The 25,948-nt window shown below is 39.4% G+C and overlaps 3 protein-coding genes across 10 annotated transcripts in view; all 3 read left to right on the forward strand.

Annotated features, from left to right (window-relative positions):
• Kcc (solute carrier family 12 member kcc) overlaps positions 1 to 14,304 on the forward strand; it is a 220,783-nt gene extending 206,479 nt beyond the window's left edge. For 4 of the 8 annotated variants that reach the window (XM_076906407.1, XM_076906413.1, XM_076906415.1 and 1 more), the window contains 11 exons: positions 6,788 to 7,048; positions 7,653 to 7,838; positions 8,501 to 8,736; positions 8,818 to 9,002; positions 9,226 to 9,387; positions 9,487 to 10,925; positions 11,371 to 11,478; positions 11,646 to 11,699; positions 12,436 to 12,755; positions 12,836 to 12,975; positions 13,351 to 14,304. In XM_076906407.1, coding sequence (XP_076762522.1) covers positions 6,788 to 7,048; positions 7,653 to 7,838; positions 8,501 to 8,736; positions 8,818 to 9,002; positions 9,226 to 9,387; positions 9,487 to 10,925; positions 11,371 to 11,478; positions 11,646 to 11,699; positions 12,436 to 12,755; positions 12,836 to 12,975; positions 13,351 to 13,442 — 3,183 coding nt within the window. In that variant the 3' untranslated portion in view covers positions 13,443 to 14,304. The remainder of the gene's footprint in view (positions 1 to 6,787; positions 7,049 to 7,652; positions 7,839 to 8,500; positions 8,737 to 8,817; positions 9,003 to 9,225; positions 9,388 to 9,486; positions 10,926 to 11,370; positions 11,479 to 11,645; positions 11,700 to 12,435; positions 12,756 to 12,835; positions 12,976 to 13,350) is intronic. The other 4 variants (XM_076906410.1, XM_076906408.1, XM_076906411.1 and 1 more) reach the window with 4 other exon arrangements.
• Ca-ma2d (Ca[2+] channel Muscle-specific alpha2/delta subunit) overlaps positions 1 to 25,948 on the forward strand; it is a 212,722-nt gene that overhangs the window by 161,760 nt on the left and 25,014 nt on the right. The window lies entirely within an intron of this gene.
• LOC143430291 (uncharacterized) lies at positions 21,547 to 25,427 on the forward strand. Its single transcript, XM_076906417.1, has 2 exons — positions 21,547 to 23,183; positions 23,661 to 25,427. The coding sequence occupies exons 1-2, from the start codon at positions 21,684 to 21,686 to the stop codon at positions 25,236 to 25,238; spliced, it is 3,078 nt and encodes a 1,025-aa protein (XP_076762532.1). The 5' UTR covers positions 21,547 to 21,683; the 3' UTR covers positions 25,239 to 25,427.

Here is a 25,948-nt window from a genome sequence, read left to right on the forward strand (position 1 = left end):
ACGATTCTTCGGTTGACTATTTTCTGACAGCAGGATAAATAATTATCTTCTAGAGATTAGTAATATTAGTAATCATAATATATCAGACGTCAGTCCTAGACTCATATATTGACCTGTATCACTGATTGATCAGCACACACATTGTTTAATACATTAAAGATTAATGTTTCTTTGATTTATTATTCTCTGACACTATTATAAGGGACTATTTCGCAGAGAGAATTAATAATAATAACAATGTACGAGACAACTCCCCTAAGTTCTCATACATTAACTTTTACAACTAGTTTACCTTATAGAAAAACAAAATCATCAGAAAAATGTTCATCACACAATAACCAAGGATTCTTTAATTTATTATTCTCCACCAATAACATAAACGATCAGTTTATACAAAGCCCTAATAATGACAATTATAATAAACCAGACCCCACTCCTAAGCTCTCACACATTGATCCATGCCACTCGTTCAACTCCTCACAGAAAAATACGATAAAAAAAATAAATAAAAAATTTCCCTACAAGCCCAGAAGAAAATACGAAAAAAACCAAGAGAAACCCTCTGAAAAGAAGTACGCGTAGATAAGATAAGTGCCACCGTGTCCTCTCTGGAACTCCATTATTAATTCCACCCTAGCCAGAGGGATCAGGAAAACCGATGTACCAATTCATCCGGAACACGTGAAGTTCTCGATACTTCTAGTTCGACGAAGTATCCTCTTCAGCTCTTTCTCGCCTCGTTCCCCTGGATAAAGAAGGAAGTGGATTAGAGGGCAAACGGACAAGGAGAGGCTGCTGTGGCGGCGTGGCCAATAGGAAGGAGAGATACAGAGGAAATCAGCGAAGATAAGGCCTGTCCTGGCCGGAGATAATTTCGAGCAAGAAGAGAAACGGATAATTGGATATCCAGGAATTGAGGTCGAAAGCAAACCGCGCGCGCGTTTCAGTCGACGAGGAACTCCGTGCGGCCAAACGGTGGGGGGGTGCACGTTAATTAACTGGCTATAGACAGCCGGGCCACGTGTTCCCAGCCTCTTTGCGCCATTCTGCGCCATCCGTTTTCCATCTTCCTGGTAACCGTAGCCGCGTCTCCGCGTGTCAGAATGCCGATCGTTACGTAAGATTGCACCTGGACACCCCGTCGATCGAGGGATTGCGCTTGAAAGTGATCCAACTGTGCTGCCGTCGGGATGAAACGGTTATTGGACGAGCCGTTCCCGGCTGTGGCTTTTAATAGAACCGTTATTACCTAACCGTATTTTCATTTTATTTCACTTCATCCCTTTTATCGTGGTTTATATCATTTATAACGATAGTTCTTTTATTTTGTTATATTTACTAAACTGATTTGTGGTTTTGTTAGTTGATACTGTTCTTGAGGATCTTTGTGATAAGTTAGAGGTTGTTGTTCTTATTTTTCACGATTGCTGCGGTTTGCTCTGTCCATTATGGATTATTCGCATGGCCAAGAATTAATTAGTGGCATCGCTTACTGATTTGTAGTTTTATTAATTGACACTGTTCTTACGAATCTTTGTGATAAATTAGAGATTGTTATTCTTATTTTTGACGATCGTTGCGGTTTGCTCTGTCGAGTATTGATTCTTCTCATGGCCAAGAATTAATTAATGGTATCGCTTACTGATTTGCAATTTTATTAATTTACACTATTCTTGCGAATCTTTGTGTTAAGTTAAAGATTGTTATTCCTATTCTTGACGATCGTTGCGGTTTGCTCTGTTAATTATTGATCCTTCGAATGGCCAAGAATTAATTAGTGGCATCGCTTACTGATTTGTAGTTTTATTAATTGACACTGTTCTTGCGAATCTCTGTGATAAGTTAGAGATTGTTATTCTTATTTTTCACGATCGTTGCGGTTTGCTCTGTCGATTATTAATTCCTCTCATGGCCAAGAATTTTATTAATTAGTGGTATCGCTTACTGATTTGTAGTTTTATTAATTTACACTGTTCTTGCGATTCTCTGTGATAAATTAGAGATTGTTATTCTTATTTTTGACGATCGTTGCGGTTTGCTCTGTTGAGCATTAATTCTTCTCATGGCTAAGAATTAATTAATGGTATCGCTTACTAATTTGTAGTTTTATTAATTAATACTGTTCTTGCGAATCTCTGTAATAAGTTAGAGATTGTTGCTCTTATTTTTCACGATCGTTGCGGTTTGCTCTGTCGAGCATTAATTCTTCGCATGGCCAAGAATTAATTAGTGGTATCGCTTAGATGGGACGGTAACTCGGTTAGAAACTTGCGAGAAACTTTGACGGAAACGTAAATCGAACCCCGCAGCATCTTATCGACCGCGTAGTCCGCGTATAAGTCCCTCTGGTTAGACTGATAAACGCGTTCAACCTGAAACCAACTTCCTCCTCCCCTGTTAAGCCGACTTATCGAAATTCGCCGAGAGGATTAACAGGATGGCGTAAATTAAAGGGAACGTGGCTCGAGTACATCCTCCGTCGAGCAGTTTTTCCTTAAAAGCTTCCTCCACGCGAATGTTTATTTGAAAATTCGATCCCAAGGCAGCTGCTCAATGTTGCATGGATCGTAGCTTACTTCAGCAGAACCGTTTCTCTCTTGCGAGGAACTGATCATTTATTCGAGCAGCTTCGACGAAAGTTCTTTCATAATTAAATAGTGTCTCATTCAACGAAAATGTATCGATAGCCAATAAAAGAGTCATATTAAGTATCGAGCAGTTTTTAGCTTGACAATTTCTTCTTTTATTAATGTGAAAACACTGTTTTCCAATGTTAAGATGCTATTCAATACTCGTATATGTCTTCGAAATTGAATATAATAAATATAATAACATTGTTGGAGTAAAAAATTGCATGGCGTTCTTTTATACATACTTGTTTCATCGCTAACGACATAAATGTATTTTTACAATTCTGCTGCAGCCACTTCACACGTATTCCTTTCCAATATATCCATTTTTCTTTTCGCTATTCAGTACTCCATATTTCTTACACGACACGTACCATCCAATATCTCTCTATTCCACGAGCAGTCCCAGACAATACTTTGCCCGCTTCCTGTCCTTCAACCATCAATATCTACATTTATCTCTCATATTTAACAACGCGTCGCACACCACTTCGAACGTTACGAACCAATCCACCTATGTTCTGCGATGTTCGACTGGTTTTACATTCTATTCCATTTTCTGTATCCAATATTACGCTGTCCACGTCCCATGCGCCATCTTACGTTCGCGCATTGTACATGCCATACGCAATGCTTGTTCCATTTCTTAGCTTTCATCTTGCGATAAACAAGTGTGTACTCTTACCATCTTTCATATTCTACTTCGCGTTACTTCTTCAGGTATCTTAACACGCGCATCTTGCTTCTCACATCAAACATTTCATATTGCATATGATCATTGCATTGAGAATGACATAAATATAGTTTACTGTAACGTGTGTCCAATAGTATTAGATATAATGTTTGAGCACGCGTTACGATGAGGCTTATTTTCGGTTGATAAGCCAACGAAGGATGTAAATCTTCGTCACGAACCTTTTCATCACCCTAAAATGCAACGTACGCCCTAATACATGTAGCAGTAATAGCAGGGATGTAAGTAGATACAATTGGAATTGACACGATTTCTTAATAAACAACAATTATATTTAACTTAGAATGAATTGACAAAGATCAAGTGTTTTTCTTGTTTTCTGATGTGTCTGAATCTGGTTTTCTACTAAGCTCTTGAATGATGAAGTCAGAATGTTTTATAGCGAATTCGTGTTTCGTGGAGGAGTTGTCAAGGGTGTGGCAATTAGATGAGACGTTGTTGATGGAAAATCTGTAAATTTGCTTCTTTTTCGGGAACTAGGAGAAGAGAAGAAGGCACAAAGAGTGGCGCAAGGGTTTGCAGCGACTAACAGTAAGGCACAATAGAAGGCCTACCGCTACAAACAACTAGCACGGTTTATGGTATGCGCAGCAATCGAGCCATTTTTGAGGAACTGTTTTAAGCTTTTAATATTTTCCGTGTATGCGATAATTAACTTTCTTCAACGACTTCGATGGCACATGCGGAAGCCATAAACCGGAGATTTCCACTGGCCATGGCCAAGCTACCCTTGGTCACCCAATGTAGGCATCAGACCCAACGGAAGTCTCGCTACATCACCAAATATGGTAACGACAAGGTCAGTTACCATCAGAGACACCACCACCCTTCTTTAAAAAGGTGGTGGCCTAAGGGTTGAAAATATTAGCGAGTGGCATTTAGTAAAAATAGGACTAACCAATCGAAAGGCGCGAGAAACATAGTCGACAAGACACCAGTCTCCTTCGAAAATTCCTCTGTAAAGCACCAAACAAAAATCTCTAAAAAACGACTACGCAACTTTGCACCCTGTCTCGAACATCCTGAGCATGCAGAAATAAACTCCTAGTGATAGGAACCCTTCAAGTTGTAGGTCGGTGGCGACTGGCGAGAGGAGCAGGTAATAAAACAATAAAACGACCAGATACATGATATATGCAATTTGAAGGGTCACTAGGAAGACTCAATTTTGAAATTTATGATGAAGCAACATCCTGTTGCTTTACGAGTGTATTGCTGCTATGTGTGGGTTAGGGGTTTTGCAAGATTTGAGAAATTTGGGTTTGGTAGCAAGATGTTTCCTTAAGTGAAGTATGATGAGTGTCTGAATAAGGATAAGCGGTTTAATTATTATAGCATGAATCGCATGTTTGTCGCAAGACAAATAATAATTAAGTTTACCTTTAAAATTGCAACTCGATTTAATTCAGAATTCTTTCACCACCGCAAGCGCTGGTGGTCCTCTGCGACGCCAAAGGCTTGCGATGAACCTTATTTTTCTTTTATTTCCCTTAAAGCTATATATATATCTGCAATCTATTTTTTTTTAAGCTGAATTTTCTAAAAATTACTGTTGAATTGTATCAAAAATTGGTGAGATTCTGCTCGAAGATAAACGAACAAGAATTTATTATGGAAATGTTGTATTTTTTTTTCTTTATTCATATTGGCAAAATTTCCTTCGAATTGATTAATAAAAATCGCGCAAGACCCAGGCAAACTTTTATTGATTAAAAAAGCAAATGCGTTGGTTGATCAATTCCGTCGTCGTCCGTCCAATTAAACCGTCCATTCGTTATATTTATCGGCTTTTTCCCCGTCCGGGTGGAATTGAATTTCCACCAAGCATCGTCTTTCCTCGCATTGAATATTTATAAGCCAAGTTCCTTTAATTACTTCTCGAGTCGCCTTCTCGTTAACGCGAAAAGAACGACCGATATAATAGCGAATATTCGAGGCCTGGCTGTCTTTTAAGCTTAAATGAAAACCTCGAAGATTAATACGATCGTATTCAAACATTAGAAAACGGTCTCCCTCAGTCGTCTAAATCCTGAAGACTACAAAAAACCATTTATTACCGTCCGTAGAATTGCGTAGAGTCACATATTTTAATGGATACCAACGTTACGAGTAGAAAAGTACGTGCATAGTCAGACACGAGGGAAAAATTCGTTTGAAACGGTTTTTTCTTTCTACCTAATTTTTCTTAATCGTTTATGTAGAAATAGAAATCAAATAATTGTCAATAAATAAATTCTGTGACAATTATTTGCATAATAAAGCAATAAGAAGTGAAATAGTGTACGTTTGGTCAGACGTAGCAAGTATCACTGATTTCTCCCCCTTTCTAACAACTTTTGGTAATCATAACTTATATACTAATTAAAAATGTAAACGGTTTTTCTTTTTACCTAATTGTTTCTTAATCGCTCATATACAAATAGAAATCAAATAATTTTCAATAAATACATTCTGCAACAGTTATTTTCATAGTAAAGTAATAAGAAGTGAAAAAGTGTACGATTGGTCAGATGTAGCAAGTATCACTGATTTTTCCTCTTTTCTACCAACTTTTGGTAATCATAAATTGTGTACTAATTAAAAATGTATCTCTAGAGCGCCTAAGGGAAATCGAGGAACGTGCTCTTGGAATTTTGTAGCCTGTAAGAGCAGTTTACGTTGCCAGGAATTTAGGTTGAGTTAGGTTTCCACCTGTGCACCAGGTGGAAACAACCTCAAAGCGATCCAATTAACTGCAAGTTTCACGCTAGCCTACCTGTCCGTTCTTCTGTGCTTAGTTCGTGCAAGTCGCGTCGAGCTGCTTCCTTAGAGTTCGACAACTTTTAAGTGTATCGTAATTTGCTTCGTTCTAACACTGTCCAATGAAATCGCACAATAAAGTCTAACCCAATCAAATGTTAAACACTGAACATAACAAAATCTGTACGCTGTGGACAATCAAATTTGTTTAGCTTGTAAATATTAATGCAAAAAAGTTGTAGCATTTAATTAAAAAACATTCCTAGATAAATAACATTTTGTTAATTAGAAGGTTGTTTCCTTTTTCGTACATGAAAAAATCTATGCACATAATTCAAATTTGTTGGTCTTATAAATATTAATGCGAACAGGTTGCAGCATTTAATTAAAAAACATTTCAAGATAAATAACATTTTTTAAATTAGAGAATTGTTTCCTTTTTCATACATAAAAAAATCTATGCACCTAATTCAAATTCGTTGGTCTTATAAATTTTAATACAAACAAATTATAGCATTTAATTAAAAAACTTTCCAAGATAAACAACCATTTGTGAATTAGAAAGTTGTTTTCTTTCTCGTACACTTCCATTTCTTTCTTGGCTCTCGTGAGCCTCGATCATGGTCCAACGACAAAGTAACATAAGCCGATTTTTTGGTTTCAGGAAGAGATGGAAGTCCGGCCTCGGATTTCCACGTTGCTCAACAGCTTATCGGACTACAGCACCACGATTCCAGCTGCGACCGACCCGGACGCTAAGCCTGCGCCTGTCCAAGGTGGGGCACGAATGGGCACCCTGATTGGTGTCTTTTTGCCCTGCATCCAAAATATTTTCGGTGTGATTCTGTTCATTCGTTTGACCTGGGTCGTTGGGACCGCTGGCGCCATTCAAGGATTCTTCATCGTGCTCTGCTGCTGCTGTGTGGTAAGCAGCAGTTAATGTATCGTAACAACCCTTGGCGGAGGGGGTGTCTTCCGGTATAATACGATAACCCCTCGTAAAGCTCCTGTATAGACTATCTCACGGATAATATGGGATAATAATCCGTATCACGTTGTATTACATAATTACATCATCCTAGAATGAGAAGAATAACAGCGTAGGGATTAACACTGAAACTGTAGTATGTTAATTGATGCTAACAGTGTTTAATAAGTAAATTTGTTGCTAATTTTCGTGTGACGAAAGTCGTGCGATTTATTTTGATGTTTGGTAAGATAAGAATTGATTTTTTATGATGGAAGTTGGTGTATTGAAATGAACAGAGTATTTTTCTGTTTGCGTAGACATAACGTTGTATTACATAATTACATCATCCTAGAATGAGAAGAATAACAACGTAGGGATTAACATTGAAATTGTAGTATGTTAATTGATGCTAACAGTGTTTAATAAGTAAATTTGTGGCTAATTTTCGTGCGACGAAAGCTGTGTGAATTTTATTTTGATATTTGATAAGATAAGAATTAATTTTTTATGGTGGAAGTTGGTGTATTGAAATGAACAGAGTATTTTTCTGTTTGCGTAGACGATGCTGACGGCTATCAGTATGAGCGCAATCGCGACCAACGGCGTGGTTCCAGCTGGAGGGTCCTACTTTATGATATCAAGAAGTTTAGGTCCTGAGTTTGGTGGCGCCGTGGGTATGTTATTCTATACGGGAACTACCCTGGCTGCTGCCATGTACATCATTGGCGCGGTTGAAATTGTCCTGGTAAATATTCAAAGCTTCAATTTTCAAGAATTCCAAAAATAGACTCGTGTTGTTATGTTATTCTTAACATCCCCGAAGCGCAGCTGTTGGATAACAATCTCTCTCTTCTCATACACTTAAAGAGTAACCTTTCAGACCTTCAACTATCCAGCATTGTCTTTTTATAGCAATTGAAAATAAAGTATCAAAAATTTTGAATCAAAAACCTTCAACTATCCAGTATTATCTTTTTATAGCAACTGGACATAAAGTATCGAAAATTCTGAATCAAAAACCTTCGACTATCCAGTATTATCTTTTCATAGCAACTGGAAATAAAGTTTCAAAAATTCTGAGTCATAAACCTTCAACTATCCAGTATTATCTTTTCATAGCAACTGAAAATAAAGTATAAAAAAATCTGAATCAGAGACCTTCAACTATCCAGTATTATCTTTTCATAGCAACTGGAAATAAAGTTTCAAAAATTCTGAGTCATAAACCTTCAACTATCCAGTATTATCTTTTCATAGCAACTGAAAATAAAGTATAAAAAAATCTGAATCAAAGACCTTCAACTGTCCAGTGTTATCTTTTCATAGCAATTAGAAATAAGTATCGAAAATTCTGAATCAAAGATCCCTATTTAAATAAAGACTCCTAAACACCTTCGTTTCTCCTAGACGTACATGGCACCATCTCTCAGTATATTCGGAGACTTCACCAAGGACCCCAATATCATGTACAACAACTTCCGCGTGTACGGCACGTGTCTGCTTATGGTGATGGGCACCATCGTATTCATTGGCGTGAAGTTCGTCAACAAGTTCGCCACGGTGGCCCTAGCCTGCGTGATCCTCTCCATCGTGGCCGTCTACGTGGGTTTGTTCTACAACTTCTACGGCAACGAGTCCCTCAAGTTTGTAGCCGCATAGTCCCTTTTAGTCCGAACTAATTTCTGCTGGCAAACTGGCTCACCGAACATTCTTGGTTGTTTTAGGATGTGCATCCTTGGGAAGAGGCTGCTGAAGGACATAAACGTGATGACGGACTGCAATAAGAACCGCAGCGGAATTCTTCATCAATTGTATTGCCCAAACAACACCAAATGCGACTCTTATTACTTGGAGAACAACGTGACTATTGTGAATGGAATTCGTGGACTGGCCAGTGGTGTATTTTTAGGTATATGCTTCCCAATAGTCCTTTAATTATTGAATCCATTGAGATACACTTTTAGAGCTGGCGTTCTAAATTAAAACGCAAACTAGGTTTTGGGTCTGAAAGTAATTCTGTTTACACACGAAGGAGAGTAAATGATATACGAAACGATGGATTTTATTAATATTACTGAATTTTAAAGGGTTAAAACATTGGACCATATTAAACAAGGTGATTCTATGTTTAGAGAATGTATGGGACAGTTTCCAAGAGGAAGGTCAGCTGATCGCTTATGGAAGAGACCCTAAAGACATCGACGTAATGTCCGATTCTTCGTTCAACCAAATCCAAGTCGACCTTACCACCACCTTCACTATTCTCATTGGTATCTTCTTCCCTTCAGTCACAGGTGATTCTCAACAAAGTTTACTATCACACATCTAAAATCTCTAAAACAACCTCAAATCAATATAACTGAAACATTTCTCATTTCCTATTTTGCTTACAGGAATTATGGCTGGCTCGAACAGATCTGGTGATCTAGCAGACGCCCAAAAATCGATCCCAATTGGTACCATCTGCGCCATCTTGACAACCTCCACAGTATATCTGTCCAGCGTCTTGCTCTTCGCTGGCACAGTGGACAATCTTCTGCTGCGAGACAAATTTGGGCAAAGTATCGGTGGTAAACTGGTAGTAGCTAACATGGCCTGGCCAAACCAATGGGTGATCCTGATCGGTTCCTTCTTATCCACCCTTGGTGCTGGCCTCCAATCCCTGACTGGTGCCCCGCGATTGCTTCAGGCCATCGCCAAAGACAGCATCATCCCATTTTTAACGCCATTCGCTACCAGCTCCAGTCGCGGTGAACCTACAAGGGCCTTGGTACTAACAGTCCTCATCTGCCAATGCGGTATACTCCTTGGCAACGTTGACTACCTGGCGCCCTTGTTGTCTATGTTCTTCCTGATGTGTTACGGCTTCGTAAATCTGGCCTGCGCCCTGCAGACTCTCCTTAGAACGCCCAATTGGCGACCACGATTCAAGTACTACCACTGGAGTCTCTCTTTCCTCGGCTTGTCCCTCTGCATCGCGATCATGTTCATGACTAGCTGGTACTACGCTTTGTTGGCAATGGGAATGGCTGGTTGTATCTACAAGTACATCGAGTACCGTGGCGCTGAGAAGGAATGGGGCGATGGTATCCGTGGTCTAGCACTGTCTGCAGCTCGTTACTCTCTTCTGAGACTGGAGGAAGGTCCACCCCATACGAAGAACTGGCGACCACAGATTCTTATCCTGTCCAAGCTGACTGACGACCTGGTGCCCAAATACCGCAAGCTGTTCGCGTTCGCCAGTCAACTGAAAGCTGGCAAAGGTCTCACGATCTGCGTCAGTTGCATCGCTGGGGATTACATACAAAATACTGGCAAGACTCTGGCCGCGAAGGTGAATCTGCGCAAGACCATCACGGAGGAGAAGGTGAAAGGGTTCGTGGATGTGTTAGTAGCCAAGGATGTCGTCGATGGCCTCAGTTCCCTGGTACAAACGACTGGTCTTGGTGGTATGAAACCTAACACCGTGATCCTTGGCTGGCCTCATCGCTGGAAAGAGTCGCAGGAGGGAAGAACCTGGAGAGTGTTCCTGCAGATGGTCAGAGCAGTAGCAGCAGCGAGGATGGCTCTTCTGGTGCCCAAGGGAATCAACTTTTTCCCTGATTCTACGGAGAAAGTGGTGGGCAACATCGATGTCTGGTGGATAGTGCACGACGGTGGTCTTTTGATGTTGCTGCCGTTCTTGCTGAAGCAACACCGCACCTGGAAGAACTGCAAGATGAGGATCTTCACGGTTGCCCAAATGGAGGACAACTCTATCCAGATGAAGAAGGACTTGAAGAAGTTCCTGTACGATCTTAGGATCGAGGCTGAGGTGGAAATTGTTGAGATGGTGAGTTGTGCTATTTATACGTTTATAATTATATTTAATATCGTTTTCTTCACCCTCCTTCGATTAATGGTAAAGAAGTTTATGGAAACATTTAACAGTCGATTGGTTTCTTTTGTGAGAGACACAGAAAATTATGTTTTCTATTTCCAACAAACCCTATTTGTTTTGAATAAATGAATTCTGGAGTAAATCCTATTTGATGGTGAGTTGTGCTATTTATACGTTTATAATTATATGTAATATCGTTTTCTTCACTCTCCTTCGATTAATGGTAAAGAAGTTTATGGAAACATTTAACAGTCGACTGGTTTCTTTTGTGAGAGACATAAAATTACTTTTTCTATTTCCAAATAATCTTATTTGTTTTGAATAAATGAATTCTGGGGTAAATTCTATTTCATAAGTTCGTGCAAAGCTGAGTGCTTATAATCAACGATGTTTGCAGATGGATTCCGACATATCCGCGTACACGTACGAGCGAACCCTGATGATGGAGCAGAGGAACCAGATGCTGAGGGAGCTGCGGCTAAACAAGAAGGAGTCCCTGGGAGTGGTGAGTAGCGAAATCGTCTTATTCAGGAATAGCTGTAAGGAAAATGAATTGTAATAAGATCAACCTCTCTGTACATACATATATATTTAATACGTAAGTTAAGAACTGCTACGGCGACGATTACTGATCGGTATGTGTCTGTTTGTTGCGTGCTCGTCACGGATAAGGTGCAGTCATTGGTGGACTTCAACGAGGTACCCGCCGAAGAAAATTTACCTCTGGTTTGTCAGAAAATTCCCGGAGAGTTCCTTCGTCTGTTTATCCCTTCTCAGTCTGTGTCTGCTGTCAGCGAGACGCACACACGTGTCATCCACGAATCCTCGTTCTTCCCGAGTCTCGTAATATAAGAAAGAAAAGAACAGCGATAGAAACTGAATAGAAACGTATCTCGTTTACGAACGATCCATTCGCAATACTTTACCAACTTACGCGTGTACTCTCTGCTGAGAACGACAAACAATAACACCGTTCCCGATGTTAACCCACTTCCGTATCGAGAAAATGAACTCTTGGAGGTGACGCGGGGATCGTCGCACCAGGACATTCACGAATCCCCACCCCGGTTAACCGAATCGAATCCAGATCTCTCTACCTGCCTGTCTACTACTCTGACTTGCTACTGATTTTGATTTCGATTTTCATTGCCGTAATCAATCCCCTCCACCAGTTTGCTTTCTTGCATCTCGACCACACTACAATCTACACGACCCGTCATCCACGGGCCACCACGAGCCAGGCTCCGGAACCGTTTCAAGCTTTTGATTGGCACGTTCATAGCCGTGAATGCTTCCATTTAGCGATCGTTCATTTTAGCCAGACCATTATAGAGTGCTTTGACGCTAGAGTTAGTCGTCTCTTTATTTTCTCGACACACCCACACACACTTTGACTGTCTCCTGCTGCTCGGGACAGCGTAGTCCGTCGCTGGTTCGTTGATCTTTGTTCTACGTGGCACAGGTGCAGGCGATCGTGGACCATCACCACAACGTGGACGTGAAGGTTGCGACCAAGGTCAGGTTCGAGGAGCCTAAGAGCCAGAATCCAAGCATGGTGGACGAGGCGCAGGAGAAACTGGTGCAGGAGGCGGACGCGTGCAAAGAAGGAGAGATGGGAGACGCGAACGAGACGGGCGAGGAGGCCAAGGAGGGTAACGACGAGGAGACCAAGTTGATTGGCGGTTCACCAAAGCAGGAGAACAAGGAAAATACTGAGAAGGAGGCGAAGGAGAACGAGGAGAAGAGGTCTGAGAGCCCAGAGACCAAACCCACGATTACACCGTGAGTAATGGTGATTCCATGGTTCTTTAACTTGTTAGTGGTAAATACTATCACGAAGATACGTGCGATGGTGTTTTTAGAGACGAGGGCGACGTGAGACGTATGCACACCTCGATCAAGTTGAACGAGGTGATCGTTAAGAAGAGCCAAAACGCTCAGTTAGTCATTCTGAATCTTCCTGGACCACCGAGGGACACCAGGATGGAACGTGAATCGAATTGTATCCTTTTTGCTTCAAATGTAGTATAGTAGACGACCATCCTATATTCACCACTAACAGAATTGTATCAGAACAACTCCCCTCTGAGTCCTCGTTTAATAATTCCGTCCTGACTTTAATAACATCTCTAATTGTAATATAAGATCATTTTATGTACAATCAGGATCAATTCATCCAAGCAAAGTGCACAAAAAGGTAGTCATTCATTTTTGTCAAGCTTCTGAAGAATTAATTCTTGTACAACTGTCAAGTTTGTACACGAACGTAATGCTTTGTATTGGCCGTTTTATAATTAGCCATGTCCTTTACTTTAACAGGTCTTATCTGCTCTTTCTATTTTGTGTCTTATAATTTCCTTAATCAACGCAACAACAGACATGGAATTCCTAGAGGTCCTCACGGAGGGTCTAGAGAGGGTGCTAATGGTGCGCGGTGGCGGACGGGAGGTGATCACCATCTACTCGTGAACTAGACCAGCTCCGACCGAAGTAATCGCCTCGCGACAGCGGAGACCTAGTTTACTTCTGAAAGACCTAAGAAACATCACCCTACGGAACACGTTGCTCTTGTGCCATTGTCCGAGCAGTCACTTGCGTTTCGCGTTGTGAAAAAGACACACATTCACACACATTACACACTACCCCACCCCCCTCCCCCCTCACACCTGACTACAGGAAGAAGAACGGCCGATCGACGATGCTGTATCCCCGTGGATACAGATGGGCCATCGATCTCGTCCGGATCGAGGTGTATTAGCTAGAAAGAGAAGCAAAAAGAGAGAAGAAGAAATAACAGCGACCCTCGACGAGAAGGCCAAAAGTGACATGCCAAAGGACAAAATGATTTCCTTCGAATGAATTTCAACGCGTAAACTAGGATACGTAGGATCTATCTTGTTTTAACCACTCGTCCCTTAACTCGATGAGAACTAGAAATTTCAGGAGAAAGAAAAGAGGAAGTGGTTTTTATCCGTGCCGCGCGCGATAGACACGCGCGGGGTGGCACACACGACAGACAGTTAGCATAGAGGACTGCACACAAGTACCATACTTCGACTTTGTCATTACATTTAAAATTCGGGTTCTGAAGAATTTTAATCGAGCGGAGGAAGGAGAGGAGCGGGGAAGCAAAAAAAAAAAAAAATACGAACAGAGGCAGAGTTTCGATCCTCTGCCATCGAAGACCCAAGGAAACGAGATTTAAGAATCGAAAGGGAAATACAAATGGTCGAATCGAAGGAGAAGTCGAGCACACCTCGTGGACAAAACGTACGGAAAACGCGGACAGAGAATCCATTACGACTCCGACGACTGTACTCCCGTTTTGAAACTGAAATCAAAATTTTTTGGTCCGAGGCTAAGATCGAAGCATCTACGAAAACCACTGCCAGAATACTTTCTAAATGCTTCGCGTTTAACCAAAGACGCGAGAGGCTCATTTTTCTACACGCATTGTCGTTATAGAGAGTATAAAATAGGTATGTATAAATTCTATACTGCTTATAGGTGAACTTAGGGTAGCCTAGGATAGCGCGCGGTGAACGCACGCCGATGAAGCGGACGGCGCGTGCGCGCGCGCGGGCAAAGCGCGCGCGTAAAGCGCTCGAGCGGCGGAAGTTAGGGGCGAAACGTTGGCAGCGTTGAACGGTTTTATGCGGACGCAGAAACGCGAGGACATGTCTCCGAGACAAAGAGTAAAGACCTAGGAATCAACCTTCTGGAATCCTAATTCGTGAAACAAACGCGAGACACTTTAAGGTACACAATGTTGTTATCGTGAAACTGACATAAAATTCCCGAGGAAATAATAGAAAATTCTCGACGTACCGAGAGAAGTATGTTACTGCCAAAAGAAAAATAAAAAATAAAAAAAAAGAAAAAAAACATAACGAATAATTAAAAGTTCTCAAAGCTGTTAATTAGGATTGTATGGAAGGATCAATGGGTGAACGAGATCGATACGGAGGATAAATACGGTTCAGATTTTCGGTGTGGTAGAGACAAAGCATAGGCGCTAAGGTATTCTTGAAAATTACTAATTTGTATCACTTTAACATCGATATTACGTCAGGATTCTAATAGCAATACGAGTTCACGGTTTACTTAAAATTACGAATCCGCATCGCTGCATCGCTGAAACATAGATTCTACTTAACGATTAAACGATTCTAACGCTAAATGTCCTAAGGAAAGTATGTAATATATATACATATATATATATACATATATATATATACCGCGAGATCTCTTCTTCGAGTTACTAATTCGCAATTCGTCGTGTCGATGTAACGTGAGGAAACTAGCAATAGTAGAACTAACCATAGAGTTCGAATCTCTTAATGTACTAAAATACAGGAAAACGTATCGCGAAAGTCTTGAGACGTAACTAATCTATTATAGACGATCGATCTAGCAGTAGAATTCAAACTCTGAGGATAAAAAACGGATCTATTAACGCGTCGATATAATCTAAACACGTTGGCGGGGTGTTCGCCAGCGTCAGTACGCACAGAACATTAACGCGAAAGAAATCTCTCTTTTCATTCATCGTTTTATATAATAATACTACCTATACAAAATCTAAGAAAAAAAAAGAATTAAGAAACTTTCTCAGACGGTCTCGAACATTGCGTCCCCATAAAGGTTCAAGCCGTAGCGTTTACTTCCAACTGGCGCCGCGAAACGACGAACAGAGGAAACACGGCGAGCATTCCATTCGCACCTCCTTCAGGACTGATGGTTTGTTCTTTTCCATTGTAATTCTCGACCCGTTGCGTGTCGAAATCTTCGTCTAGGTTCGCGTTTATACTGTCCAAGGCCTACCAGTCCGATTCACCGCTCCAAGTACTGTCTGAATAGAAAAAAAGAACGGCATCAGAGCGTGACCAGTGCAAGCGTAGATACCAAGTTTTAAGCGCGTACTGCAGACGAGTCTGCAAGCGATTTGACTTTATGTGCGAGGGTTATAAAGATATTAACGCGGACGTATGCACGCTACAGGACACGCTACAGGACTAAGTGCAAATGCAAAACACACGAGGGCAAACGTATGTACGTAGTACCTGTGCAAACACACGAAGATCGATCTGTTCGATTGCTTTGAGGTAATGCAGTTAATCTATAGTGCGTGCTTAATCTTAAAGGAACGTGTCATGGTGTCGCTTGCGTAGGGTTACAGAACGGACGAACGAACGGTGAATGCCAAAAAAAAAAAAAAAAACAAAAGAAAAGAGGAAGAAGAAGTACGCGTCACATTCTTCGCGAGGATCCTTAACCGACTTTCATCGAAGGATAGCGTGTAGCGTTGTAATCGGTTGCATTTAAGTGTCGTGTGCATGTCACGTTTCATGCGCGGTTCGAAACTCTTCGACCGTGCCTCATTTTTAGATAGGCACTATCTAATATATACATATATATATATATATAAATATAAATATAAATATAAATATATACACATGACGAATAGTTTATCTATAAAAAAAAAGAGAAAGGGAAGAGAGAGTCGAGAGACAAAGATCTTTTTAAAAGAGAGAGAGAGAAGGAGAGAGAGAGAGAGAGAAATAATCATGTAGAACGAGCTACTTTTATTGTGCTCGTCGATATATACATTGTGTCTACTTAATCGAAGCCCGCGGACGGGTCGTGAGTCCGGATGAAGGTTTATCGAAACGGAAACGAGCCAAGCACTCGACGAATCTTCGCGTTACAGTCGAATCATCCGTCAGCTGGGATGCACCTGTGACAATTGCACGGTTTTTCCCTCTATTCGCCGCGTGGCTGGTACATAGGATGTTTCAAAGAGGGATTATAGAGTTTTGGTACTTATAAGAAATGGACAAGCAACGTTGTACAATTTTCTGTTCCACTGAAACGAGCGGTGTACTTAATTTCATTAGTTAAATATCTCATCCGTGTCATCCCCTGTAACCATGAAATCACGATCGCTAACGAATGAAACCAAGTTCGCTACTGGAAATAAGAGATCCATCGATGAACTACTCAGGCAAGGTACTCTATGTTTTACATTACGGAGTCTAGATCAATTTTTGAAACATTCTACGCGCAGACAAGAGCATCTGCGAGAAATAAAGATCAAAAGAAGGGATTAATTGATTTAACGACGAGAAATCGTCGTGCTTTTCGAGTTAAAGTCGAGGAACGAAATTGGACGCGCTGTTGGACGGCCGATACCGGCCCAATTACTCGAGAACGTCGCGTAGAGAAGTGGAAGGGCGGTGCAACGACGTTTCTTTATCTACCTCATCGCCAGCACGCGTTGAATCGAGCGAGAATAAAGGAGAGCAGAGGCAGAGGAGGACTTAACGGAACAATAGGACGTTGGACTGCCTCCAACATGGCCGACGATTGCGAGGGAGGACGAGAGCTGACGGTCCCGTGGCCGCGAGACGAAAAAGGCGCGTGGGCTCGCGAGATGCTTATCTCTGTCTCTATCTATCGTCCACGATGTTGCGACATGTACTTTCTAATTTTAATACGTTACTCACTTGTCGATTACCATATATTTTATGTATACTTGCCTATCTGATAGGCATCGGCACTGCATAGTTTATACGAGACATGTTGACTATGAGAAAAGTTTATTCGCTAGAGGAGACGGCAGAGGTACCGAAGTGAACGAGAAATTAATAAATAGACACGCAAGAAGAGTGAAAATACACGGAGAAAGGGGGAAACTGTTCCAGATAGAATGCTAAACGTGTTGTACATAAATATAGGTAGACTTAAGGTGGACGTGAACGTAAAGGGGTAAAAAAAAAAAAGTGATTGAAGAGGATCTAAGAGACAAGGTTCAAAAAAAAAAAAGATAAAACAAACGAGGAAACATCTTTTTCATAGATCAAACAGTATTGCAGTGTATTCTGCTGCCGCTTTAATATTTTACTATGTCGTATTTACTTGAAAAATGCACAATTGACCACATGGACACACATACACGTTACGTAAGCGTAAGAAGAGAAAGGGAAAATTAACCAAGATGGAAAAATAAAAAAAAAGAATATATATATATACATATATATATATATGTATACACCTGCGAGCTTGGCATTTGTCGGGGATTTATCCGTGTGTCGTTGTAGCGATGCGGCCCGTTGTGAACGGGCTCCTTCGTCTGGTTTAAATCACCACTAGGCTGTGAGATGCGAGCTAAGCAGCAGAGAATCTTGCTCGAGACCTCAATCATATGTGTCAAATCAAGCGTCAGATACTATATACACACGCGTATATACTTTTAAACCTTAATAAATCGTTTAACAAAATAAAAGTGAAAAGGACAAAAAAAAGATATACCGAGTCTAGCCCTCTGAAGTAAACGAACCAAAAAAAAAAAAAAGAAAAAGGAAAAAAAAGAAGAAAAAAAAGAACGAGATCTACCCTTGCTCGTGGCGACACCACTTAGTTTTTTCTCCTCTACACACGAACAAACGAACAAGACACACGTATATACATAAAAGTACACACCTTTAGAGTTCGAGTTATAAAAAGTGAAGAAAGAAGCGAACGAACATTAAGAAAATGTGAGAAGTGACGAAGAAAAACATGTGAAAGCGTATATAAGAGAGAGAGAGAGAGAGAGAGAGAGAGAGAGAGAGAGTCGTATTTCCTGTATACAGAGCGGAAGTTATGCGTTGAAACGACTAAAGGATAAAGGAATATATGGATGAGAACAGAGAATGCGGTGCGATGCGTTACAAAACGAATATATGTATATATAGATATGCACATATACGAAATTCTATAATATATGTGTATATATGTATATGTATATAGTAAAAAAAAAACAAATATAAGATATATTTGTAGATACGAACACTTTAGCCATCTGATTAGCGTATATAATAGAGTCAATACTGTGGAAAAAAAAAAATTACCTATAACTTTACCCCCTATACCCTTTTAGATTATAGACGACGATGAACTACTTGTGTAATTAACTTATGGAAGATGAAGTATAATGAATGAAGAAACTATATCTGCGATCAGATCGATTAAATAAATAAATGACATACACCTACAGAAGTCTCCGTTTGTCAATTGTTCACCGAATTATATTTCATTTCTGAACTTTAGTTCTTTGCCTCGAGAAATAAAAATATTGCGTTAAATACAATAACTTACTGTTAATTGAAATTACTTTTCGTGGAAGCTGACTTTTGTTTCAGCGACGAGATAGGCTCATCAACTTCAACTCTGACAACACAACTTTGTTGCAGTAAGAATACTGTGATGTTATTTTTTAGCTCTTTTCCTCGCGAAATAAAAGTATTGCGTTAAATACAATAACTTACTATTAATTGAAATTACTTTTCGTGGAAGCTGACTTTTGTTTTAGCGACGAGATAGGCTCATCAACTTCAACCCTGACAACACAACTTTGTTGCAGTAAGAACACTGTGATGTTACTTGCACCGCATATATTTGAGTAGTTTTATTGCAATTTCTTCTATATTTCCCGCTTTGGAGGTAAGAGAGAGAAAGATGATGTCAGAAAGAGTGAAATAGATGATGATGACCCTCCTTTAGAACCCCTGGCGCCATCTCTGTAAACACTGCTCAAACTGCTCGCACATAATTATCGACAGCAAAGTAAACTATTCTGTAAAGGTCCTTGCTACTATAATTTCTTCTAATTAACTTTCACAATGCTTGCTTTATATAACAATTTCGTTTAACAAATAATAAGTCTTTAACAAATTAAATAAACTAAAGTAGAAGCTTAGAAATATAAATCTAGATTTTATAAAGGAAAATTATGATGTGTTATCTTTGATGGCGCAGAAATAAGTGAATAATAAATTTGAAAAACGTAGCGAATGAGAGTCTCTTTTTTATACATGGCGCGAATTAATTTTGAAACAATTTCCTATCGAAAATGTACCTTTCGAAGAGCGGAAGTAGATGGCAGTGAATGTGTTTGCTGAGATGCGGAAGTCGATAACGCTACAACTCGAGAACTACTTGCGCCATCGCTTGGAGAAGCGCTGAAACTGGTCGAGCCTTAACTTCAGTACTTTTCACAGAGATGGCGCTAGTAGTTCTACAGTAGTTTACTTCGCTGTCGATAATTATGTGCGACCAGTTTGAGCACTTTTCACAGAGATGGCGCCAGGGGTTCTAGAATTGAGTCACCAGCATCTGTCTCACTCTTTCTTATACCTTTTTTATATATCTTTCTCTCTCTCTCTCACCTATAAAGCGGGAAATATGCAATGCATTGCAATAAAACTACTAAAATGTACAATAAGTTATAATAAAACTATTAAAATATACATCGCAACAACACAACTTTGTCACAGTAAATGCGCTGTGATCTCACTTGCGCCGCATAATATTATATATTTATATTATTTATAAATAATAAATACTACATATGGTACAATTTTAATAGGAGAAATGCTTTTAAATCTCTATTGTATACCATCATATTATATATCATTTTTATGACGATTTAAAAATAAATGTGTATGAGTTGTAACAACTATAATTGTTGGCTAACACCAATCAAAATGTCTGTCAATGCTCAATATGTTAATATACGCAATATGTTAATACACTGGTTACAAAAATTCATGAATGAACTTATAAGAGGCATGATACGCTGGTGCCATCACGACCATCGACAAGTGCTGACGTAGATGGCTATGAAAGTGATGCCACGCGACGCAAGTAACATCACAGTGCTCTTATTGGGACAAAGTTGGGTTGTTGGAAATAAGACTGCTAGCTAATTTTATAGACAACATTTCGAATGAAAAGATAAATGATTTTAATACTATAATAAAAATGATGTACGTTTATTTTTAATAATGTAATGCATCGTTGTTAATTTTTCCTTAAGGACTGACTCTCTCTCCGTCCACACATTTTTTATATAAATTCACTCATCGAACATTCTCGAAACTGTGCATTCTCTTATTTTCAAAAAAATAAATTTCTCAAATATATTGATTTGAGACACGTACATACATAATCATAGAAATAGTATCGAATATTGATCGTTCGAGAATATTCCTAATTTCACGATTACATCTTAAACTTCCACGCATGCCAAGTCACACTCAATAAAGTCAATCACTCGCTACACGTTATTCCTCATTTCTTCCAACTCCTTTCTTGTTTCATATTTCATGAAATAGCTGCAGCTATTCGATTAAAAGAAAATCAATAAAAGAGCATAAACAATTTTTTCATTTCAAATTTCGATACTACAATACAAAATTAAGTATATTTTTCTTTGCATATAATATTTCTCTTAACGTTATGGAGTTAGAGCATTTAAAAAATTTTATTAAATTTCTTTGGCCAGGATGTGCATTACACTTATCAGGACGTAAAATCTTATAATAGCTATTATATATATATAAAATAAAAATAATAAGATAAATTTCTTTCACAAATCTTAAACATTTACTTATTATACCCAATATTTATAGTACGATACACCGTTAACAATTCTACAGAGAATGTTTGCGATAGTGCGCGCTATGGTCCGTTTCTCTGTTCCGTCGGTAAGTTCGCGACCTACAGGAGAACGGTAACGGGTATCCTGTACAGTTTGAAGAATCTGTGTCACGAAAATACATTGGACGATATGTCTACTCTGTATCTAGTCTGTGCTACAAGATTCCCTTCGATGGCGGCGTTGTTGCTGTATGTGGACCCCTACAGATTTGGCTACGGGGCAGTCAAATGTCTCGTAAAGGAACTCCCTCCGCTTGCAAGTCAAAACAAATCCCGCGAATCTTTCGTAATCGACGAGGTCTGTGTTCTGTACGCGGTTGGGCGCACGGCGAGGTTGGCGTTGTGGGCGGTTCGGTAGGTTACAGCCAGTCCTGTTTGCTGCCCGCTTCGCCGGACGAGGACAAAAGGGAGGTAACGAATAAAAAAGGAAAACAGAAGGAGAGAAGCAACGACGAGACCGTCGAATACAACGAGAGGGTCTGGATCGAGAGTGACCAAGCGTCGAGTAACGGTGTTACGAACGAGCCGAATGTTGACGGGATTGGTAATGTCGAGTCTGTAGCCGATATCGAGAAATGGTTAAAAACACGTACGGAATCCGTGTCGAGCATGGACCTCGACACCATCAAATCGGGCGTAGAGGTGGGCGTCGACCGGTACCTGGGCGAGGAGCTCCAGCACGCTTTTCTGGAAAAGGACCCTGACGGTTTGTCGATCGATATCGATCTGTCAGACAAGAAACTGAATTTAGGTTATGACCCGTTACTGCAGGAGCTGCAAAATGAGAAGGATAGCTTTATACTGCCGGAGTTTCAGCTGGATCATCTGGATCCGCTCACGTTATCTCCGGACGACATGATGGTCGCCGGTGAGATATTACCGTCGACTAGTGCTCAACCTACTTTAAGTGTCCCTAATAGGGACGTCGAAGGGATGTGCACAGAGACTGAGCAAATTTCGTTGATAAAGAAAGTTATGATTTCAGATAATCAGGAGTCGCAGAATAAGTCCACGCAAGTCGTCGTGGACGATCTGCGTGATATAGATAGTATACATAAGGAAGTTCAGGTGCAGAAGGATGATAGCGCGTCCGAGACTAGTACGAATCTCTACGTGCAGGATCTGAATGCGGAGAATGCTATCGAGGAACTGGCGAGCGCGAAGCTAGCCGAGAGTGATTCGGAGAATGTGGTATTGGAACAGTTGAAGACGAAAGCCAGGGCGAAACTGGAGCCGCGTATTATTAAGAAACGTAAAAGGATGCCGGATATGCTGGAGAAAAAGTTTGACAATGAGATTAGAATATCGGGAGAGGATATCGTGGATACCGAGGATGGCGTGATGGCTGTTGTAGCAATATCGACAGATAAAATTTCAAATATGACGCAAATTGTTATAAACACTGGTACCGAGGAGCAGATTTATCAAGGAAAGACTTCTGAACTTATAGAAGCTACGGGAAATTTTCCAAAATTACCAAAAATTGAAACTTCGACAGTATGGAACGGAACAGTCGATAATATTGAAAATCCCAGTAACCAACACGAAATGGTGATATCTAATGCTTTAGAAGAATTAGGTATTACAGACGATAACTTGCAGCCGATATCTGTTAATGAACATGGAAAAATATGGATGTGTCCACGTGAAGAGTGTAAGAGACAATTTAGTAAACTTTATGCCCTCAAATGCCATTTACTAGCACACTATGGTGTTAGACCTTTTAAGGTAAATAAATTTTTTATCATCTCGAATTTCTTTCTATCTTTTTCAATCTAATTAAAACATATTGAAGCTTTCGAGTTTGCGATCCATATTCTTCAGAAAAGATTATTCTACGATTTTATAAATATCATAAGGAAGGATCGTAAGGAAAAATAAATAAAATTAGCCTTTAACCATGAGAGATTTTGTTTTTAATAAAGTACAAAATGAAAGTAACTATAACTCTTATTAATTTACTCAGACCGAAGGTTTCTAAACTTATATATTTCTTCAAGCTACTGATTTGATTAAACATTAAAATGATTCTTTAAATATTATTCGGTTTACACTTGAAAATCTCTGTATAACAATATAATGTGTATAAATAACTATATGACTATATAACTATATTAGTGTCTAAAATAATTGTGTTAATATTATAATAACTATATAATGCATAAAATCTATATTTTATCTATTTATCTATATCTTTTTCTTCAGTGTGACTTTGAAGGATGCGCTTGGGCGTTTTATTCGGAATTTAAACTGAAACGGCACAAAGAGACACACTTAAAACGCAAAGACTACGCTTGCGACGTAGAAGGTTGTAATCGCCGTTTTACTACAATTTACAATTTATGGAGTCACGCAAAGTTGCATAATCGTCCAAATAGAATACTATGCCAAGTGCCGGACTGCCAGGAAAAATTCCAGACAAAGAGAGCCTTGGAACTGCACATGAAATCTCACGACCAGAGCCATGCCCCCTATGTTTGTAAACATGAAGGATGTGGAAAAAGATATTATAGTAGTAATGCATTAACGTCGCATCAAAGATGCCATAGTTACAAAGAGGTAGACGTGAAATGTTCGTGGCCAGGCTGTGGCAAAGTATTTGATAAACCTTGCAGACTGAAAGCACATATACGCTCGCATACTGGGTGTAAGCCTTACCCCTGTACGTTTCAAGGCTGTCAATGGGCGTTTTCTTCCTCTAGCAAATTGAAGAGACACCAGAAGAAACACACCAATGAACGAAAATTCGTGTGTGACGTTCCTTCCTGCGGGAAAGCATTTATGAGATCGGAACATCTTAAAGAACACAGATTAACGCATAATGAAGGAAGATACTTCCAATGTTTCATATGTAATGCGAAATTTTCAGCGAAAAGTAGTTTGTACGTTCATATAAAGAAGCATCAAGGTAAAGGGGAAGTAGATATAAATTCTTGCGGTACGACCAATAACCAGAGTAAACGGAGTAAAACGAAGGAAACGCAATGCTCGAGGGTAAATCCTGTCGTGAAGTCGAAAAGAAAGTCAATAGATCTGAATATAAACTCAGCTTGCATAAACGCGTCCGCGGCAACGGAAAAATCTGAGCACAATGATACAATAATCATAAAGAACAATGAGAATCAAACTAAAGTCGATACAGTGCCTCTACAAGATCAACCAAAAACTTTATACTACTGTCCAGTCGAAACCTGTACACGCTCATATACTACAAAGGCTAAACTAAGAGCACACATGTTAAAGGCACATGGTACACCCGTGGAAAATTGCGATAAAACATCAAAAACGATGCCTGACAATTCGGTTTGCAATATGGACTACATTTTGTACACCGCACCGACGGTATCAGAGTCCACGGAGCAAATGATAATGGTAGCACCTTGCGATGCGGTTATTTTAAGTACTTCTACAGGAACAGATCGTTCCCTTCCTGAACCAGAACCGCCGCCTCTTAATAATATATTAAAGGTATCGGAACCTTCTTCGAATGTTACACAGAGACAATTGTCTGATCAAAACGTGAGAAAAGATCAAGGCTCAGCACGAACTGATTTAACGTTCACCGACGTGTGGAAATTAAAGGCGAACGGTGCTATGCCGGATTCGATTGTTGGAGCATCCGACGTTGTGTTAGGTACAAGTGATTTAGGAGAGGGTTTATTGCTCACAGAGGAATTGCCTTCAATGTATTATCAAGATGACGTAGTGGGAACGGAGTATCAGGTACTGTTGCTTGATTCAGTACCGTCTGAAAGTACTATAAACCTACGGGGGCTCGAATGAAATATATGACTGTACTTTGAAAATGGGTGGAGAAGAAACACTGATCATTGTTATTTTTTAATGTAGGATAAGTTTTAATATGGTCTGTGATCGAAAGGCTTGTTTTTAGCCTTGCATTCATTTATACTGCAGTCCATAATTGCTTCAAATCGTTATTTTATTAATAAATTGTTGCTATTTTTCCAGAAAGTTTATTCATTGTTCTATTGTATATAACATTCCTTGAAACCTTGTGTATATAATAACTAATGTATAAAATTTTCTTTACTAAACTTAAAGGAAATGAATACACATTTTGTAAAATGCGAGTAATTTACATACTGTACATTTCAAACATTGAGGATTTTTACTAATTATGAAGTAATTCGATAGCTTCAAGATATAATAAATGAAGATATAGTGAAATAGTAATAAAAAAATTGGGATGCTTTTATAACATTGATACATAATACAATTATTAAAAAAAATTGGACGATATACAAGTGGCGCAAAATTAAATATTTTCATACCTTATAAATACATACATACATATATATGTGTATATGTGTGTGTGTCAAAAATACCCTTATTATTTTCCTTATAATAATTTTCCGTATTATTAAAATTTTATAACTAATACTTTAATTAACAATACTATTACCCGTAACTCAAGTGAGTTCATTTTTTAAATAAAATCTATTTTTTTAAATTTTATCTGCATAAATATTAAT

This window comes from Xylocopa sonorina, chromosome 13, assembly GCF_050948175.1.
Source record: "Xylocopa sonorina isolate GNS202 chromosome 13, iyXylSono1_principal, whole genome shotgun sequence".
NCBI classification, from domain to species: Eukaryota; Metazoa; Arthropoda; class Insecta; order Hymenoptera; family Apidae; genus Xylocopa; species Xylocopa sonorina.

Coding starts and splice junctions, on each gene's coding strand:
- LOC143430291 (XM_076906417.1), top strand. CDS start 21,684: ATGTCTCGTAAAGGAACTCCCTCCGCTTGCAAGTCAAAACAAATCCCG. Junction 23,184..23,660: donor ATGGTGTTAGACCTTTTAAG/GTAAATAAATTT, acceptor CTTTTTCTTCAG/TGTGACTTTGAAGGATGCGC.